This window comes from Alosa pseudoharengus, unplaced genomic scaffold (assembly GCF_046254945.1).
Source record: "Alosa pseudoharengus isolate Yale_2024_CS ecotype anadromous, Long Island Sound unplaced genomic scaffold, YU_APseudo_1.1 YU_APseudo_1.1_scf_14, whole genome shotgun sequence".
Taxonomy (NCBI): domain Eukaryota; kingdom Metazoa; phylum Chordata; class Actinopteri; order Clupeiformes; family Clupeidae; genus Alosa; species Alosa pseudoharengus.
In genome coordinates this window covers 35865349-35887276 of record NW_027468609.1, presented here as the reverse complement: position 1 = coordinate 35887276, position 21928 = coordinate 35865349, and the positions used below count along the sequence as shown (strand labels likewise).

The window sequence follows — 21928 nt, the reverse complement described above, 5'->3', positions numbered from 1 at the left end:
AATGATATTGCTTCAACTTATGCAAGTGTTCTGATTCATTAGCACTGAAAGAGCACCCTATATTGCTTTTATGAAAACTAAAACTTTTATACTAATAAACCTGTTAATGAAGTCTTAAAACTGGACAAAAAATTAACGTAAAATAAAACAATTGTCCTTTGCAACAAACTTTAACAATCTCTTTCTATCCTCTTAATAACTTCATAATCTCTTGTGAATGTAATTCTCCTGATTAAAGGCTTCGGTGAAATCTGAACTCTTGTTACCCCTTTTACAAACCAATAACAGCATCCACATGACCATTAGAGAACACCACCCCGATGTGTGTGTGGGGGGACATAGTTCACCTGCTTGCTTTGCTTACCGGCAGCCACTGGTCTCTCCTGCCCTTCTTGGAGTCCTGGTAAGATATTCCTTTTAGATGCTTCTCAGACGAGGCACACTGACAAGAACTGTAAACCGCCCATCGACCCAAAACCCAGGGGAGTCCAAAGGAGAACTTTCTTGCAGATACCTTTTGGACTCCCTTTTGGTTGTAGCACAAAAAAACCCCACACACGCGCAGAACTTAAAACCCAATAAAGCACTGGCCTGCCTTCCCTTAAACCAACTTTAACCCCATAATCACCTCCTACATACTGGTCCATGCTGGTCCAAGATGGTAGTTTGATTGTCATTTGGTAGTTTGGTGGCCTTCACATGTTCTCCTGGTGGTAACGGACACCTCCAGGGCAAGGTAAAGATTCACCCATATGGAAAAAGCTCCTTTATGAGGGCAAGACTGGCACACGCCCGCATCCCAACACTCATCACACCACCAGTACATACGGGCACAGAATCTGACTGCAGCATAATAACCATTCTACCAAGGGCCCTGTGAAGCTGTGTGCACTGCATTGCCAGGTCTCCCAAACAGAGGATATATTCTCCATCTCAATGAGACCTTCCTGGCTAAATAAATGATATTTAGGATATTTATATTGGGGCAGCAGTGGCCTACTGGTTAGCGCTTCGGACTTGTAACCGGAGGGTTGCCGGTTCGAACCCCAACCAGTAGGAACGGCTGAAGTGCCCTTGAGCAAGGCACCTAACCCCTCACTGCTCCCCGAGCGCCGCTGTAGCAGGCAGCTCACTGTGTCGGGATTAGTGTGTGCTTCACCTCACTGTGTGCTGAGTGTGTTTCACTAATTCACGGATTGGGATAAATGCAGAGACCAAATTTCCCTCACGGGATCAAAAGAGTATATATACTTATACTTATACTTAAATAAATAGCATGACTGCTACGATGATATTCTGATTTTAGCATCTCTCTCATTGCTTGTTTTGAAATTTAAACCTCTGTAAATGAATATCTAGATGATGTATTGTGTATATAAAAATAATTCACAGGCAAATTAATACAAACTGTGTGTTTTGGTTGGCAGAGACATAGCCTACACATTTGTCTATCCAGATGAGAATCACATCTGGCTAATTGACTAATTGTTTTTCACTGGCATACAGTCCTAGACACTCCTAGTGCCGTCCCTGCTATTTTAAGTACTGATGGAAAAGTGGAGTAAACTAGGTTCAGCTCCAGTTTGTTGAGCTGTTATCTTAGATATCTTGGTAAAGGTGTAGGTCTGCATCCATCTTATCAGTCTATTCTGTGCCCGGTAGGAGTTTATCTTGTTTTCCACAACAAAGTATTTTTCAACATGACACAGTCCCAAGAAATCATTTTCATTAATTAAAGAATCAACGCAAAACAGCCTGAATTCTGATTATGATCACATCAAACCATGTCTTTCAAAATGTACGGTTATACATATAACCACGGTTCCCAGTGAGCGCTACGAGGTACAACACAGATAGTGGACATTACGCCCTCATGGGTCTGGCTGAAGATACCTCTATACACACCTAAAAAGCAAATGGTACAGGATGATGTAGGGAGGTAGAGATAACCACATAGCTGTACCAACCGCTTTGTGCTTGTTAGTAGAGAACTACTCTTATGGCTTCTTTGGCGTGAAGGGAATTTATTTTCTCTCTCATAGCATCAACAGCGACGTCATACACTCCTAATAGTGACCTGCTGGTGGCGAGCCCCACTGTGTTGTACCGACTGAAAGGAAACAAACTCTCAAGTTCACTCAGGAAGAGTGCCCACCTCCCACCTGCAACCTTTTATATTAACAAATAATTCATTCTACAACTTATCCATTCTACAACATCCAAACAATGATCCATTTCTGCTGCATCCGCAGCCATTTAACAATTCTCTCTTATTATTCCCATGTGAGATGTGAACCAACAACTTGGGGAAGGTTGCCGGTTCAGCTCTCATGTCAGACCTCTACACTGACCACACCCATCTGTTAAAGGCTCTTTGGTACATTTGGCACATTTCCTCAAAAAGGCAGGTGATCCTTTTCAGTGGCCATTTACACTATGTCTCATCAACGCTGTTTACTCAGCAGGCAACCTGTGGCATTTCTTAAAGGGAAGTGGTGCCTAGCACCATCCAGCTCTTTGTCAATATTGTCACATGAACTGAAGGACAATTTTTTTCATGTTGTCCTGCATGGTGCATATCACGTTCATTACAGAGTCAAAGAATTAACTTTAATAGCCTATAGTTTCTGCTAGGACAGCTCAGAGGCTAGAGAGACTATTGTGGAATGTTGTGCTTCTTCATCATGTTCCAAACATTCCCAAGGTTGCCCTTTTCTCTACCTTAAACACCACTGATGAGGATTCCTGGTCCCATTCTTCCCCCTTAACAGCGCGCACACACACACACACACACACACACACACACACACACACACACACACACACACACACACACACACACACACACACACACACACACACACACACACACACACACACACACACACACACACACACACACACACACACACACACACACACACACACACACACACACACACACACACACACACACACACACACACACACACACACACACACACACACACACACACACACACACACACACACACACACACACCCCCTCTGGGCTCTCTTACCTGTGTTGGAGCGCCGGCGGATTCCAAAGTCCCAGCTGGAGGTGATGTCCACGGACTGGGAGAGATCGCAGGCCTGGCCCTCGCTCCCGCTGTCCCCTAACTGGCCGGAGCCGAAGGCCGAGCCTCCGTCCCCAGACAGGCCGGTGGACTGGCACCTCTCCAAGTCCACATCGTGGTCTATGAGCACCATTTCGCACATGCCCGTGTCATCACTGGTCACGTGGGACTGACGAATGTGGGCCAGGATGATGGTGGGGTTATCCAGGAACGCCATTGTCACACTCTCGCTTCTTCTTTCTATCCCTCCACTCACTCTCTACCCACCGTCCTTCTCTCTCTCTCTCTCTCTCTCCTCTCCCCTCCTCCTCTTTCGCTCTCACTCTCTCTAGCACTCACTTTCTACGTCTCCCTGTGTAGCACACTGGGGACTATGTCTACTTGTAGGGGCCTGGAAGGTTCTCGTCTCCTCTTTCCAATGCCCGTGTTATTTTCTCCTCTCCATGGTGGACCACTCAGGCTGGCCTGTAGGGACATTAGACAGAGCAAACGTTTCACTTGGTCAGCATCCCAAATCATTTTACATCCCAATCTCTAACTCAAGGCCTCCTCATCCTTCATTCGAGATTGCTTCCAGCAAATGAACATTAACATGCACAGATACATGCCCATAAATCCTCACAGGGCAACTAATAATAGCAGGGGTATGAGGGGTAGAATGAATACAATTAAGCCATACATGCTAGTTGTGCGTCACCCTCAAAGCATGGTATCAGGGACAAACAAAACCTGAATTCACATTTCTCAAAATGGTCTCGTAATCCAAAGCAGACTTCCTTAATAACTTTCATCACACACCTACAATAGTTCATGATTATTAGTGTGTCTTCAATGAGGATCAGAAATGGGAAATTCGGTAAGACAAAAATTCAGTGTCCCAGGTCATCTTTCAAAAGGACGTCAACACATGCCAGCCACTCAGGCAATCTTCTGCAGATTTGCAAGAATAGATTTTGTGAGATATTCTTTCTCACATACTCAGAACATATACTACACATCTTCTACTGTGCTGATAATGCTTAATCATCATATCTGATTATTTAGACATAACAGAATAACAGAAGTGTTGCCTTGTGTAATGCTGACACATCCTAAATCACACTGATAACCAAGTTCTGCTTTTGGAAAATGCTTCTATCAATATTGTCTATCAGAGCACCTATACCTTAAACTATTAGGGAGCAGGTAATTACTGCCATGCATTAAACTGCTAGAAAAGAAGTAGCAGTAAAGTAGTTGTTTTTACATAGACGAGACACGTTTTGCCATTCAGACCCTCCCAAGTAGTTTCACACTTACCAACCTGCAAGTAGTGCCAAAACAAATTACATTCAAATAATTCACTGACTCATAGCTGCTAGTTTTTTGTAAAAAAAAAAAAAAAAAAAAAAAGAGAACAGCAAGTATCCAATACAAAGCGAGGACAATGAATATCCACAAGCCGTTTTTGATTGCCACTGCCCATAACAGTATAACAACAACAATAGCCAACTAGAGACTTGCTTTACATTGTTAACACCCAAATGCGACTATCCCGACACATCAGGACACTAAGTTACCAGCGGGATCTGTATATCAGACCTCTGTTCTGTTTGTGCCATGCTTAACCAACTACAACCCGTAAATACACAACACATAACACCACTGTTGCTGGACACGCACAGGCCTAGCTTGCGCTGAACCAGTTATCCAAGCTGGTTATTGGTGAGGGTTTCACACTGTTGACAAGTTCAACACCCCGAGGAAAGGCATATAGGACGAATGAAATGTGACGTACCTGGCGGTACTGACACAACATTGCTGGACTTAAAGCCATATACTTTGATAGTTTACCAAAATATCAAAGTATATGGCTTTAGTTTACAAAATTGTAGGCTGTTGTACAAGCTAACTAGCCAGCTAGCCTGCCAGCTAGTTTGGGTGGGTACCCAGCATTCGAGCTGGCCTTTTGCATCACAGCGTCTCGGCAAAGACACACGTCTCATACTGACAGAAATGTAATAATTTTATGAAAGCCTATATGCTGTATGCAATCGAGGGCCAAAATAGAGACGATGGCTGACAAAATAGACCTATTAGCACTTCAGTCAGGTTGTGTCGCACTGACAGTCAATTAATTTGTCATCAATCGTTAGCAGACTTGGGTTTTTGCATGATCAGAGTACTCGTAAACTCTGTAGCACACTGACCAGTCATCAATTAACTAGTCGAAGTAAGGCGAACACGGTGCAAGTTACTAGCGTTGTTACTTCTCGCTTGTTGGTATTACATTTAGCGGCTAGACTAATGTTAGGCCTTACCACAATTAAGTGGCTAGGAGTATTGTATTTAGTTAGCTAGCTAGCTAATGCAGTTTACATACCTTTATTCATGACTAATCCACGGAAGGGAAGGGTTGAGAATACGCAGAATCATCTGTGTATATGTCCAATTACATGGTTTCATTTCACCAAGGGTAGTATAACAGCTTCGCATTCAGAAAATAATAATAGACTCATGTATTTCCTCTGTTGTTTCCATATGTAGTCGACTATGCTATTTCCGTCTGCTTACCCTCATACAGGAAGTACACAGACCACAAAAGAGGCGGACCATGAAAACAACACAGGTGAATGTGATAGACAAGCATATAAGCCAATGGGCATTCGTTTCTCTGGAATAGACATTTTGGAAAACCAATGGTCACAATTCACTCTTTTTTCCGCTTAAAAATGGGGTTATTGAGTTCATTTCTCTCTTTTTTTTAAGGGTCCATCTGAGCTGGCGGAGTTCAACGAAACTATCGCCCAGTGTTTCTGTTATGTCTGCAATGCAATGTCATTTTCTATTGCAAACATACGATGTTAACGGTGGGTGTGACTGTGTTCGGCATCTTCTAAAGCCTTGACACAATTTCTGTTCTAGGATTGTGCCTGATCTGTGATCTCTGTGAACTCTTGGCTAGATATTATAGGCCTATAAATTAACATGCACGTTTCTGTAGCCTAGTCATATGTTTTTATTGAAATATAGTCCTATCAGAGGCGGACAGAGTACACAGCTTCATTACTTGAGTAAAAGTACAGATACCCTTTGCTAAATTTGACTCAAGTATAAGTAAAAATACAACAGTCAGATGTCTACTTAAGTAAAAGTACTAAAGAACTTATTTTTAAAAGTACTTGAGTATCAAGAGTAGGCTACAAGAGTAGTATTTTCTAAATATTGCATTACTACTGCCACAGTGCTTACATTTACAGAAACGTCCTAGTTATGAAAAATGTTAATGTTAATACCTTGAAGAATGTAAAAGGAATTGAAAGTAAAATCAAGTCATTTTCATCTTTTTACCATGTTGCCAGGGATAGGCAGTATTTCTAATACACGTATTTAAAATATGTATTTAAAATACAAAATACTATTTTTTTAATTGAAACACTTGAAGCGAAAACTATCACTTGTTCAGAAAATTGAAATAGTCTGGCGAGGTGGAGCCACAGGTTGGCACATTCCCGGGATGGACCTGCTGCGTCTTCATCCATTGTTTCGTCCATGGTTTCATCTCTTATCTAAATCTGACCATAGAGTTGACTTTGGCGGAAAGCTGAAGGTGATTGCTGATAGGCTATCCCAATCAGTGGCGCTTGCACAATCCAATCACGTTTGAGAGGGAAACAACAAATTGAGGGTTTCCGAGATTTTTCTTTTTTCCTTTTTTTAGAAGAAGTAACGGGTACTCACGGTTATGGGTAGAAATGTAGTGGAGTAAAGACTACAATATTTGCCCCTCAAATGTACTTGAGTAAAGTCATGAGTACCCCCCAAAAATGATACTCGAGTAAAGTACAGATCCCTCAAAATTGTACTCAAGTACTGTACTCAAGTAAATGTACTCCGTTACTGTCCGGCTCTGAGGCCTATACTTATGTATTATCTTCTCACAGACATTATGGATAAAGCATTAGCCTAAGTTCTCACTATAGCCTACAAAAAAGGGAGACTATACATGGAGCAAGCTATTCAGAAAACTTTTTGTAGGCTACAACCTCTTTTAAAATGATCTTGTCATAGCTTATGTTCTGATGGAAAATTGAACCCAAGCCTATGTAGGCTAACAATCAGTTAATCAGAATAAGAAAGTTTTCAGTCAAGGATGGGTTTAAAAACCACCCAACCAGATTTATATGTCACCACTGCCCAAGACGATCAGATACTAGCCTACTAACGCCCTAATGTTATAGGGTCACTGTTCATATTTTTTTAAATTAGGTGGTTAATTAGACAATGTAATTATTTTATGTCAGAGTTTCCAAAACCACTGCTACTACAGCCTAGGCCTACATCAGATCAGGCCACTGTATTCAATCTCACATAACTTCAATAATCCAATGAAACGGAAATAATAATAATAATAATAATAAAATGTATATATACTTTTCAAGCACAGAGCACAAAGTGGAAATGAAGGAAACTGGAGCCATTTTGAACTGAAATGCACAAAGATCTAGTTTAAAGAAAACAGAAAAATTCAACAAATGGGGAAATAATAAATACATGAACTCAAAGAAAGACATGCTTGGGGCAGGAATAAGCACGTAGCAGCCTCATGATTTTATACTGATCACAGAGCAGTGGTGGAAAGTAACAGCTTTTCAAATACTGGGAATATAATTTATATATACTCTTTTGATCCCATACTTGTGTTGTATACTTTTACTACTACATTCCAGAGGGAAATAGCCTAAGTATCCACATTCATCTGACAGCTAGTTAGATTTAAGATGATGATTTTACACAATGGACAACAAGCTTTTAAAAACACAACACTATCAATCCAGTGGATTCCAGTTTTGGGGCTTTTAGATGTCTTGCTGTCAATTTCACATTTCAGATGTCAATTCTTAACAGCTCCACCAAATAGGGTTTTCCCTTTAGAAATTAACAACTTTCCAAATAGAACGAAGTTCAAACAATGAAAAACACGTGTCTTTCCTAGCTTATCACCTGCATGGCCCCTCAGAGTTATGTGATGTCCCTATGATGCTGTAATAATAGATAAGAGAGATGAAACCAGTAGGCTTTTACTTATATTCTTGAATCCTTTGTTGCTAATGAGGATTTTACAAGCAGTTTACTTGTAATTGTATTTTTGCAATGTATAATTTTAACAATCTAAACACATGGGCTACTCCATCACTGACACTGATGTTTTATTGTCTATCAATTAAGAAACCTGAAGACAGTTTGGTGGCTATAACTTACAAACAAGCCATTCACTCAGATAATAAAGAGACAAACAGACTTTACTTTAGAATAGCCTATACACATATTAATTATAATCCCTATGTGGAGGAGGGGGAATATTATGAATAGGTCTTATGCATGTTTTTAATGCATGCATGTTTTTAATTTTGTTTCACAAAGCTGATTTAATCAAATGGGAATTCGTGCTTGGGTCAGTGCAAGTATCTGCTTGACAATTGTGTTCAAGGCTAAATCCTTGCACACTACATGTGATTGGCAAGGCTGCATAGAATACACTGAAGGGGAAAGGGAAGAGTAGGAGTTTCAAAATGCTCGGCCTTTGCCAAAATTGATGACTTGTCTTTAGCTTTAGAAGGTTTGACAATCCATATAGCTGCAATCATAAACAATGAAGGTGTGTCATACCTCAAATCTAGTGCAATGTGATCAGTTCTATTTTGGGTATATATTCCATGTTTTTCTTTTCATGAGAAAATAATAACCTCAAAAATATATATTCTTACTTTTCCATCACAATCCATTCATTCTCTGTTTATGTGCACAATGATACATGCTGTCATTGAGTGAGTGACATGCTTCACTAAAAAAAGCATTACCTTGCGTGGCTAAAGTGGTTAAGATATATTTAGAAAATACACTTTACAAGAAATACACTTTACAAGATAATACCTGTTAAATGTGCATTTTATCTCAGATACAGTATGTGGAGATTTTTATATATAGAGAGAGAGCCTCAAACAATCATTGGAGAGAAAGTAACAGCAATGCATAGAATGTACAAAACAATAATTCAATCAAAATTCATTTGAATATTCACTATTCAACTAATTGGTGAGACAGCCTACACATTTGGTGTTTTAATGAAAATGATCAGAAAGTTTACTTCTTGTATAGGCCTACTCACACTACAGTGTACACATACAGTGAAATCGAGATCGTGCCTGGCGCCATCATCACCATGCACCCTCATCATCATCACCCCAACCATAATGGTTATGATCATCATTGCATTCACCAGACGGCTTTTTTTTTATCTCCCCTTCTTCGCAATGGGTTACGTGAGAGGTAGCAACAAGGACACACCCCTCGATGGGGCGGAGCCTCTGTTGGATACCGATTTTCTATTCCATGCCTTTTCTGCGCTCAGTCGGACTCGGCTGTGCCACGCGAATGGCGCAACTACGGTAACCGCATAGCATAGGCTGCAACCGCACAATTTCAGACACTGTCATGTTAGATTTTGAGCCCTGTTGTCATTAATGTTTGTAAGCTTTCATTCATTGCTTTCATGCATTTCAGTCCGTCATTCATAATCTAGTAGTCCCATGCTCGTGTGCAAACGCGCGCGTAGTGTTTGAAACCTCAGAAATAAGTAACACAACTTTATCAACTGAATTGTAACTGAGGGTGAGATATTATAGTTTGATTTATTTTGCTGATTTCCTTGACAGACATTAAAGTCTTGACGACGACTTTCTCAAGGCTGTGGTAATGAGGACAAGTTTGTAACAATACTGCCCCGGAATTGTTGGAAACTGCGACTGCTGAAGACATTTTCAGCAGGCTGGAACGAACAGGGCATCAACTGGCAACATCCAAGGCAAGACCAAACCAAAACTAGAGGAATACCACTCTGAAGTTCCACGCATCAGTGGTCAAGTACCGCTCCAAGTGGTTCCACGAAACTGCTGGTCATTTTCAGTCTGGCAAATTTTGGAATCTAGCTAAGTGGAATGCGAATGAACTTCCAAAACAGAATTGCATTTGTTGGATGAATTTTCGTTTGAAACGGGATTTTCTTTGCGAATACTCTCCGGCTATCCTCTATCCATTCGACGTTTGCACAATTTTTTGTTCGTGTGACTGAAGACAACAGTAGCCTAAGACTCGCGTTACTGTAAAGAAGCGTTTTCATTATTTTGCACCAAACTATGGAGGATCCAGCCCGAATCATGCAGGCACTCGGCGGTGTCGCTCTTGGTGGTCATTCGGTGCAAGGAGGTATGGGTTTGCCGCCTTCGCATGGACTCGAGGGGGCGGACGGAGATGGAAGAAAACAAGACATCGGGGACATTCTGCAGCAAATCATGACCATTACTGACCAAAGCTTGGATGAAGCACAAGCAAAGTTAGTTTCATCAGTTAAATATAATTGATTTGGTCAAAGGCTATACCTAGCCAGTGTCTTTGAAATAAAGGATCATCTGTTTAATTAGCCTAATGAACCTGAGTGAAATTAACTTGGGATGGATTCTACATAGCTTTAGAACAATTCTGTTATGAATTATTGATGTTTTATTTAAGTATGCACCTGTATCATCATACCAGTGGCATAAAAATACCCAGAGTCCTCAAAGTTTTGTTACAGCCTGTTATGTTGCACGCTGTAAGCTTGGTCAGACGATGGAGAGATGGTGATAATTTTGATGATGATATTGATAATGATGATAATGATGTGAACGGCGATTGGTAGTTTAATTATTTACAGTCATTATAGTCACTATTGTGTGGATATGCAATGGGCATCTATCTAGTGATATGACAGTTGGGGCAAGACTGGGATATAGCCTAATCTGTGTTAAATTGAACCCTCATAACTCTGTGTTAACTCTCTTTTTTATATTTTCTTTATTATCTCTTTTGTTGCGTAAAGGAAACATTCCCTCAACTGTCACAGAATGAAACCAGCACTCTTCAGTGTTCTCTGTGAGATCAAAGAGAAAACAGGTAAGTTGCAGTGCTATTTCTGCTGGGTTTTCCTATGTGAAAGGTAGCGTGGAAACGGGTAGGGAGCTCGCGTACAGAGTCGCACAGCAAAACACGAGCGCGTGTTCACCGCCATCTTTGCTATTATAGTGACATTTTCTGTCAGGTTCCCTTTTTTTGGATCCCAAACATTACAGTCCATAATAAATGCGTTGCACGTTAAATCACCCTTTGGAGAGCGCAACGGTTTATCATTCGCAGGGTTACGCCTTCTTCATGTGGGTACATATCAGCAAGAGGCTTATTACTGTTGCATAGGTTATCAGATACGAACAACGAGACGAGCGAGAGTACCCACTGGGAGATGCCGCTCTATAGTCCAGCCTTCCAACATTGGAAGAGAGGAAATATGACAGCTTGAGTTGCACACAGGTTGCGTAAATGTAGATCAATTGCAATTTGTCATTCCTGTGCTGAGCCAAGATCCTGTCTTTGTGTGCAACATTGTAAGGATTGTTTTTGTGTGCACCTCCAAGTTAATAATTTTCACAAGTAAGATATAAAGAAGAATGTGTCATAAATTGACTTTTTAATATCTGCTGATACAGCTTTCAATTATACATAAATTATTTTTATTTCAAATTATCCACTCTGGATCAGCTCTATAAATTAAGATATTCAGCAGAAACATTATCCTCTCAAGGTGGAAAATTGTAGCACTGATTAATCCCTCATATGACAATACATTACCATACTTATTTTGTTATGCTGAAACATATTTGTGTCATTATTAGTAGGCCTATATTTTCTTATTGGTCATTTATTAAGGAAGAGATGCAGTTAATGTCACAGCAGATACTAGCTAGAGAACCAGTCACATTTGTTTGTGGAGGTGAAATTGTCATTGAGATTGTTTTAGATCCAAAGTGATGATGCAGTGTCCTATTGAGTGAAGCCATATTGATCTGGTAAAATTATGTTGGTCATGTCAAATTACATTTCCTTACTGAGATGCAATCAGCTGGTTTTGTAATAAGCTCTAAGCATGCGTATCTTATAAACTACAGAGACATTTTTAGATTCCCCCTGAATCTGTTTGTGCTAGTAACCAACATATTTGTTCAGTCATAAATAAATAACCATTTTCATTATTTGAGTGTAGAAAACAGGGCAATTTTTTTTTTTATGAAAGGGTATTTGGTATGTTTAAAAGTAAGTGTAACCTCAAGGTCTTGTATGAAAGCCTGTAAATACACAGTGGGTTCAAAGCCTTTAAAATGTCTGTCTTTACAGTGCTGTGTAGTTTAATGTAAGCAGATTCTGCACAAGGTGGGCATCCTGTCAGAAAAGCCATTGGAATTTCATATTTCATTAACACTGGCTACATTTAACACACAAAGATAAATAGCCGGAATTGGCAATGGTGTGGATACTTGCCTAGAAACATCTTTAAATGTTACAGTATAAAAATATGAGATATTTTAGGCTACATCATAGCTTGAGTACATACAAGAGAGGATACAAGAGATATTGCAGAATATAGCTTTACATGAACCCAACTGGATTTACAAAACTGAAAACAAAAGTTATTGGATATGTGCAATTGTAGCCTACTCTGGCTTTAGTGTGAAGTGGGATGCAATGTAACTATAACGTCTCTGTTTATTGTGGTCAGGTTTGCCAAATAGTAGGTGTAGAGTATTAATGCATAAGCCATTTAACTTATCTAAATAACCTCGCAGTTGCAGCTGAAGCAAATACTTGCAGCAATAGAAAAGTCTGTTTTCTGGTGCATTATTACGGCAAGTTATAGGAGCCATTGTGGATGTTGTTTCATAAGATGAAAATATTTCAGATAGATGTCTTACATGGAAAATATATGAACCAGAAAGGCATTGCCATTGGCACTGACACTGAGCTCAAGATGTGTATTGTTTGAGTGCACTCAAATGCCCAACATAAATGCTCTTTTCAGGTAGGCCCATAATATGAAAATATCAACGTTCTCATGATGAAATATCATGTTACGAGTGCACTCTTGGAGGTAACACTTGTGTGATAGTCGTTTGCACACAACCTCGTAAATTGCACGAAAGGGCTCGTTATGCAACAGTGTATGGCCGTTGATGTCATTGATAACAATCATCCATTTGTCATTCCTGTTGACAAATTGTCTCTCTCAAATGATGCTGTCAGTCAGATGGACTCTATAGACTGCTGCCGTCAGAGTCTGCTGGGTTCTGGCTCAGCATTAATCACGCTCTCTTCAATCAAAGGTCTCGTGTCAACGTTTCTCAAATGATAGCTGACTCAGGCACGTTCTGTAACGGCTCTTCTTCTGAAGCCATGAGCCCTACTTTACCCAAGCTCAAAGCAGCTGCACGGAATCATCATTCGGAGTGCGATCCCTACTCTTCGCGGATGATCTTAGCAGTGCAAAAAGCCTCTGGAGTGATTCGGAAACTCTGGTTGCCAAATGTGGTGTGCCTCAGGCTTAGCCTGAACCTCCCACCTCTTGAGCCCTCTCACGCCCCATAAGTAGGAAACCTAGTAGCCCACAGCCGCAGAAGAACCAAACCTGGCATCCTGAACTATCTCAGAGTCACTGCAGTAAAACCCACATGCACCTCACCTCAGATCTCCACTCTCTAGTGGGGAAGCGGGCGGTGATGGGGTGGGGAACAGTGGTGGTGGTGGTGGTGGTGGGGAAAGCATATCTGAAATCTGCATGGCCAGCATATTCATAAATAAACAGCATACATCTCGAGCAGTTCTCACTCAGCTGAATCAATGCAGAAGCAAAGGCCGCAATAAAGCAGAGTGAGGCCAGTTTAAATCATTAGCTTGATTTACTGGCGGGATTGGATTGAGGAGATTGAGGAGGTAAGCAGTTCTGAGGCCTTTGGGGGACATTTTGTTTCAAAGCAATCAGAGAGAGAGGGACTAATGAGATAAATAAATCTATCTGTAAAGCCATGATGCAAGAGGTAGGCAATAATAATAATAATAATAATAATAATAATAATAATAATAATAATAATACATAGTTATACTAGGGTTAAGTGTAATATTACATTGCCTGCTTACCTACATTCAAGTGAAATAAGTCATCCACACTTCCACACATGAGTCTCACACTCATAAGGTCTACTATTATTTGTGAAAAACGTAATTCTCCACTCTCTACAAATGTAATGTCAGCTAGACAGTCTCAAGTCCACTGTGTGTCTGAGCTCTGACTTAAGCTGAGATGCGACCTGTCCAAATTGGGTTTGCAATGGTTTGGGGCGCCCAGTGTCGTGACGAGACTGTTTCACTGGCCTACACCTTGGCCCTGACGAGCCACAGTCACAGAACACCCCCCCCCCCCACACACACACACACACACACACAGACAGACACACACACACTGCCCACCCCCCTCCATAGCTCTGCGGCCGAGACACACCAGAGTAGAGTTACGTCTGTGTGCCTCATCGCTCCTGTCCCAACCCCCGCCCCCGCCCCGAGCCCTCCATCCTCCGCGCCTCATCCCACCCTGCTTACTGCGACGGCCCGTGGAAGGTTGTCAGGAGATGGGCAGCATGGCCCACTGGCTCGGAAAATGGACACGAGCGGCAAACATAATTGATTTAAAATCCTGACAAGTCGCTCAGCTGATGAACTCCTGAGCTTTAATCCTCCATCTATTGCTTCTCGACACCGCTCTGCCGAGAACCGAGATGTGGCATTGATAATTATCGGGTGATGTGTATTCCTCCGGGTCTTGAGTTTATAGAGTGTGTGTGTGTGTGTGTGTGTGTAGTGTGTGTGTGTGTGTGTGTGTGTGTGTATTTCCCATTAATACCTAAAAATACTGCATTTGAGTTTCCTGTGTGTGTGTGTGTGTATGGGTGTATGTGTTTGTGTGTATATGTGTGTGTGTGTGGGGGGGGGGGGTGTTGGAAGACAAAGGAGTCATCTCTACAGGCCTCTTCGGCACACTCCCTTTGTCTCCCTGTCACCCCGCCTGGGTCTGGCGGGCTATTTCATGGCCAATGTTACAAACACCCACCATAATTGTTTTTCACACTCAGGCTATGCTAATGAGGCATTGTGGCGGCCAGCTTAGCAATTAGCGTCCTCAGACTGTATTTTAGCAGGTTAATTGAGAAATTTTTACATGCTGCACCTCCCACTTATTAATTAGGCTTGACAGAGGTGGCAGAATTGCAATCCAGGGGCAGTGGCTGCCAGGAGCGAATGCCTGTCAAGTAGAAGTGCCAGGATTGATTAGATATGAGGGCTCCGTGGTTGTGTGTATGAAGCCCCACTGCTGATTCTGTGTCCATGTCACTGTTGCTGCTAACGGAGTATGCTAGCCTTTGGAGAGAGTGGTGTTGTGTGATCGTTTGATGGTGCATTTAGCAGAGGGTATAGGGATTAGCCTTTGAAATTAGACTTTGAATTCGACATATCGCACATATTTCTGAAAGTTTTCTCTTTTTGTCTCTTTATCTCTTAAGACAAGACAATAAGAGTAAGACAAATACATATGCACACACACACACACACACACACACACACACACACACACACACACACACACACACACACACACACACTCACTCACACACACACACACACAAATAAACACAAACGTGTATTCACAACAACCAGCAAGGACATACACACACGCACACACTTGACCTGATATGTAAAATCGGTGTTCTCACATCAATGAAAAAAATCACACAGATTTTCACCTTCACCTTGGTAGTGTTCCCTCAGTATCAAAGCCTTCAAATGTCTCTTGGTGACCTTGCAGTGTTTAGCAATAGCAATAACATGGTCTGTTTGTGTATATGTGCATTTTTTTCTCCCATGTGAGGAAACAGAGGATGTTTTTTTTGAAGGTGTGTGTGTGTGTGTGTGTGTATGTGTGTGTGTGTGTGTGTGTGTATGTGTGTGTGTGTGTATGTGTGTGTGTGTGTGTATGTGTGTGTGTGTGTGTGTGTGTGTGTGTGTGTGTGTGTATGTGTGTGTGTGTGTGTGTGCACGCATGTGAAATGCCTCCCTAGGAGAGACGTGTCCTCTATTACCAGAGCAGCCCGACGACGCTATCCCATAAGGCTTTGCTGGGGCCTCTGAGGGCCCGCTGACAAATTCGACATTGCCTCTGATCTGTCAGCACAACCTCCCTCTCTCCGCAGGTTAACCAAATTGCGCTAAAGTATCGCGGCATTAAATTTTCATTTCCCGAAAGTAAACGTTCCACCCCGCCTTCGCCTATTTTAATATTTTACATCTCTCCTGTGACATGTGCATGTGCTGTAAGTGCCGTTTGTGATGCGTTGTCATCCATAATTTTGTCACAGGGGATAAAAGCTCTGGAGCTTGCCGTGCATGTTTTATGGAGGAAAATATGACATTAGGAAGGTTGTTGAACTTTCCTCTCATCTCGGCCGTGCATAGACGGCCATTAGTTACTTTTACGACGAATCAAGGAATTGTTTTATCAATTTTACGTTGACATATCCGACAAGCCTTGCACTACAGCCAAATTCTTTTTTATTGTTTCCAAGGATGGGACATGAATAATTTTCCTCTATATATTTTATTGAGTAATGTCTACCCTTGATATGAATTTTAGGCTATGTTTCGTCTTTTCTAAAGTGTAGCTTTTATTGAGTTTAATGGCAAACTATTTGGGAAAGAAACAGCTCAATCGCTCCCAAAGAAATTGGTGATGTATACATAACAGGTACAGGGTTCATGGTGAGGTTTCTTTGCCTGTTTCTATGCTATCTGCTCATAGCTCTAACAGTTTAGTAGTATTGGTTTTAAATGGGAAAATATTAGCATTAACATATTTTTGCTGTTATTACTTAAGCATCCTATGTTTATTTATGAGTATTTTTGCTCTTTTTCTTTTCATTCTATTTTTTTTTCTTTAAACCTAATCTGTGTTTAAAGTAGACACTTGGAGGCCTCCCCCCCTCTTCCATATTTAATGTGTGGATGTGGACAGGCTCTAATCTACTGCGGAAGCAGAGCCCTGCTTATTGCACTGACTCTTCCTCGCATCGTTGTCATTTTGATTTAGGCGCTGCAATGCTTTCGTGTTCTTTTTTTCCCCCCTGCAAATACTTTTAGAATTTTTTTTTTCTTGGCCCAGGATTGCCTTTGCTTGCATTTGTCAGTGTCAACAAATCTAAATCGCAATAAATAAAGTGCCACAGTGATGAAAAAGGTGAAGAAGAAAATGAGTGGTTTTCTATCTGTGGTGAGAATGAATTGGTATGGAAACAGCACACATTCCAGTTCTCTGTTCATGGTCTCATCTGTCTTTTTGCATGTGTGCTATTTTAGAGGCAAGAGTGCCACAGATTAAAATTTGTGTAGCCTTAATCAGAGTTGAAGTCAAAGTTAATGTGTATTTTGAACAACCAACACTTTTGTGGGTGTCATTTTATTTTTGAATAATGCCATTATTGGTAATCCCATTTTCTTCCGCCTCACAGTGAGGAAATACGTTTTGTTAAATTTCTAAAGATACCATCAGAGCTTTCCTCAATACACATGGGTCCTGAATCCCAAGTCACAAAGGTATTCCCACAATCCCTTTTAAAACTGCCATTTTCTAAGCACGCATTCCAGGAACCACATCCCAAAGAAGGCCTGCACATGTCCCTTGTGCATTTCCATGATGAATTGGCCAGGGAACCAGGAGGGAATAAAGACTGTGATGCAATGAAAATTTAATCAGCATTTCCTGCCGCTTTAATAAGGCAAATAATTCTCATTGGGTGCTGAGGAGCGTTCCCTAATATTTAATTCATAGCCAGGCTCTGCACCAGTTCTAACTGCAAGTGCCAAAATGCTTTACTTTGCTGGGAGAGACAATTGTGGGGATCTTAAAAGACTGAGAAGAAAAGGGGCGAGTGACTTTTAAACTGGTTGATCCGTCTCCAACTTGAACAGGCAGCAGCTCTGTATAAAGCTTTTAAAGGTTTTAATGTTCATGGTAATGTGTGGAAAGTTCTAGCCTTTAAATGAAAACCTCTTGACTTAAAAACAGGAATTTGAGCTATACAATTTAAAAAGGGATAGTGTGGAAAAAAGTTGAAATGTTAAAGTTGCCTTGATGAACAATCCATCCATTGTAGCTAATTTATTTTCTCGTAAGTAAAAATCACATTGTATATTCCTTCATTACTTCCCTCTCCTTTTCGGAGAGTTCATTTTTGCCCCTCTAAGAACAGTAGAAAAGTGGAGCAATGCCAACTTCTGTTCTGCAGAGGATCTTTTTTCACATTGCAGTTTACTTTTCTGGTAAAAAAGACTTTGCTAAAGTGAGAATCCTATCGGTATTGCACTGCATTAATCTTCACAATGTGATACATCTGTGAAATCCATGGTGATATCTCGCTGAACCTTTTCCCTCGGTATAAAAAGCAATGAATACGTGTGTTAGGTTTTTTTTTTAATGCTAGCCCTCATAAAAGCATTCTCCTTTTGACTGGTTTGATAGAAGTGACATCAAAAGAGCAATATTGGCCAAGCGATTGTACTTATAAAGTGCTTTGGTATTTGAAAGTAATTATCAGCATATTTTTCTTTGAAAATAACTGCAACATTCGATAGGCAAACTATATGTATTTCTGTTTTACCAAAGATTTATCAAATTTTTATCTGTGTCTACCAAAAGATAAGACTGGAATTAAGGTTAAACCACAAATAGGGTCTTACTTTTTGATATTGATATATTTGTATATTCAAATGTTCCTTGCCTTAACTTTTTATCCCTGTTAACCTTTTTGGTGTACACTAGACATTACAGAAATGGTAAACATAGGTCCATTATTTATGACATAAGTTAACAATTGCTCTGACGTGAACACCACATTAAATAGCAGCTCTCTAGTGGTTATCTTTATCGAGAGGTAGACTTGCTTAAATATAATGTATCCTAAAGAACACTCTGACAGGTGAAATGCTCAAACAGCAATAAAACTACAATAAAAAGTCTGATTATGTGATTTTACCACTGTCTACCTGCACAGTTCTCACACACCACTTCTCTTTTTCAACTTTTGCTTCTCTGTAGCCTTTCACAACAAAGCGGTGTACCCGTATCTGTCTCTGACACCAGATGAAAGCGAGACTTTTAGGGCAGAAAGCCTTCTTCACTGAGGAGATGAAGTCACTCCACTTTGTAAAGTCTGCCATTTGCGTTTCCTCCGAGAACAGCTCTCACAAAACAGGGCAGCCTTATCAGATCTGTCGAGCATCCTGTCTGGCTTTAATTGACAGACGCGTGAAATCTGATATTCCCACGTCTTCGGCTCACATTTGTGGCCCTCTCCCTCCAGACATGGCTGTGTGCTGCTGCCACACTGCAGCGATGGCGTCTGACTTTAATCTGTAGGCTAGTGGGCCTGCGATTTCCAACTCTTTAAGAAAAATAGTGGATCCATTTACCAAGATGTGAGCACTTAAATCCCTCGCTATTTCTTTACTCACCATAACATTTTCTTTCACTTCATTCAATGTGTTTTGAAAGTGCTAGGTCTAAATGTTTTAATGTTGTGTTTTAGTAAGAACATTGCACCTTATGTGTGAAATACAGACTGTTACATTTTATAGGTGAACAAAATGTGTTCAATGAACAAATAAATAAAATTAAATTGGAAAGTGCTAATGAGGATTTGGTGAAACTATGGTGTTAGACCTTTAATTCGGAGTTCATTAAAAGTTAGACTATGTTTTGGAACTTGTGCTTTTTATATTTTTCCAGTCATTGGTCATTTTACTGTGGCTGACTAGTTGTAGAAACTGACATAGTCTACTTTATCATTAGCTCCATAGAAGTGATGGAATTAAATGCAACAATCAGCCTACTTTTGTGTCCTAGTTTACATTTGAGATGCTGGTGATTGTCATTTATGTATACGTGTATATATATATATATATATGAAGAGTTCAGATGCAAAACCCTCTAAATCCGTCTGACCACATTTCTTTTAAATGAGCATTTAAAATCCAGGTTTTTGCATAGAAATCGATATTTCAGACCAGGAAGAGAGTGTTATTTGGTGGGTTTTGAAGTTAAATTATTTGATTAACGTATTAAGGGTATATAGACCCTTTCAACAATAAAAACAAAAACAATGCTTGAACATTCTATTTGGTTCCCAATCTACTTACTCTGCATTAAGATAACATATGGAATGTTAAAACGGAAGCCTTGTGGGGCCAACTATGATGCTGATAATGGAACTCTCTTGAAAGGGTCTATAGCACGTATATATTTTTAACGAATCACTCTAGCTTGTAGGCCTACAAGCTAAGCAAATTGCATGATAAATTGATATGCAGACTATTAAGGCATGATAGATCATAGAACCAACCAACATAATCATGACGTCCATCTCTTCACAAACTAAAAACAGATTTAGTTTGCTGCCTTTCACTGACTTTCATTGACTTGTATCCTAGTGATGTCTCACTATTAGTAGCAGGCTTGTGTGGGTAGGGAGAACTTGTAGTCAAGGCTAAGACCTTATTGAGGCCTCATTGCTGTAAAGAAAATTAGAATGGAAGGACATTTAGGCTACACGAGTGTCTATATGAATTCTATAAATGTTTGTAGCTATTAACCCTTAACTCAGCACACACAGGCACACACACACACACACACACACACACACACACACACACACACACAAACATTCACTCATCTACATGTACACTTTTTCTCATATAAGTGTTTCCTATCAGTTGCCAATGACAATTTTAAAATAGGCTAATAGAATGGCTTTCTTGGCAGATGTTTTTTTTGCAAATAGAATAGAAGGGACATAGATGGAGGAGTGCAGGCTTGCAGCTCTGTCTCTAACGCACCCCTGTCGACAAAGCAGGCTGTGAACAAGTTCAGTCCTGTAGCCTACTGTCACAAGGTGGAGGGCCAAAAGCGGAGGGAAAAAAATCGATAGCGCAATCTTCTTCTCTCCCGTCCGCGCCGGGTAATTGAAATGGAAAATCAAATGAGCGGCGAGCAGATAATTGTTTTATCAATATCCCCCATGCCTGCCCTACAAGGGTCAGTGCAGCGTGATCACCGGGCAAGGATATGACGAGGACAAAATGTGAAATTGAACAGCTAGCTGATCATAAATCAGCCCCGACAGCGTGGAGTGACCAGACAGTAGCTGGAGTGGACAGCCAGGGTGGCTCTCCCTGACAGGGAGACAGAGAAACCCCCTCGGTGAAATGCCTCGTGGTGACAGCGCCATGCTACATCGCTAACTGTCATGTGCTAACTGTTGTATGTGGTAACAGATAGTGATAGCATAGCTCGTGCTCAGCGGTGGACGGCCCAGCTGAGTTTGGCTGTTTGGCATGGTGATTGTCACAATTAATTTTTTCCAGTGACAGTTTGTGGTAGATGTCAATAGTTTCAACATTGACAGTTGAGCAGTTTTATATCGTTCTGTATGTGGCCTGTATTGAGAAATTGACATGCATGTCTAGGTCAATTCATTCAATTGTAAAAACACTTAAGGTAGTCGTGCAGTTCTAACACACCATTATAATTTGTGAGTGCATAATGCAGTAGAAGAAAGATAAAGATTTATGGAACTGTGTAGTAATCTAATCTCTCAACTTTTTGCTTAGGTTTTGGAGACTTTGGAGCTCATTAATGACTTGTACTGTTACAGTCTATTATTGGTGAGGATTGACATTAATCTCCTGATGGAATCAGACGAAAGCAGATGAAAGCGTACACATTTGACACACACAAGCTTATTACATTTGAATAACATTGTCCATAAGTCACAACAGAACATTATGAATTGTATACGATATCAGGAGTCAGGAATAAGAATATTTTCTTG

The 21928-nt window shown here is 40.6% G+C and overlaps 2 protein-coding genes across 8 annotated transcripts in view; one reads left to right on the top strand and one right to left on the bottom strand.

Annotated features, from left to right (window-relative positions):
* The window catches only part of mapkap1 (MAPK associated protein 1), a 38313-nt gene extending 32672 nt beyond the window's left edge, over positions 1-5641 (bottom strand). Inside the window, exons 1-3 of one of the 5 annotated variants that reach the window (XM_076284844.1) lie at positions 5461-5641; positions 3042-3563; positions 365-400 (exon numbers count right to left, since the gene is read on the bottom strand). In XM_076284844.1, coding sequence (XP_076140959.1) covers positions 365-400; positions 3042-3315 — 310 coding nt within the window. In that variant the 5' untranslated portion in view covers positions 3316-3563; positions 5461-5641. Of the gene's footprint in view, positions 1-364; positions 401-3041; positions 3564-4397; positions 4579-4606; positions 4892-5460 lie in introns of those variants that run through there. The other 4 variants (XM_076284847.1, XM_076284846.1, XM_076284845.1 and 1 more) reach the window with 4 other exon arrangements.
* Positions 5642-9496: 3855 nt separating this feature from the next.
* The window catches only part of pbx3a (pre-B-cell leukemia homeobox 3a), a 47670-nt gene continuing 35238 nt past the window's right edge, over positions 9497-21928 (top strand). For 2 of the 3 annotated variants that reach the window (XM_076283375.1, XM_076283373.1), the window contains exons 1-2: positions 9514-10470; positions 10996-11069. In XM_076283375.1, the coding sequence (XP_076139490.1) occupies positions 10274-10470; positions 10996-11069 (271 nt within the window). In that variant the 5' untranslated portion in view covers positions 9514-10273. Of the gene's footprint in view, positions 10471-10995; positions 11070-21928 lie in introns of all 3 variants that reach the window. The other variant, XM_076283374.1, reaches the window with a different exon arrangement.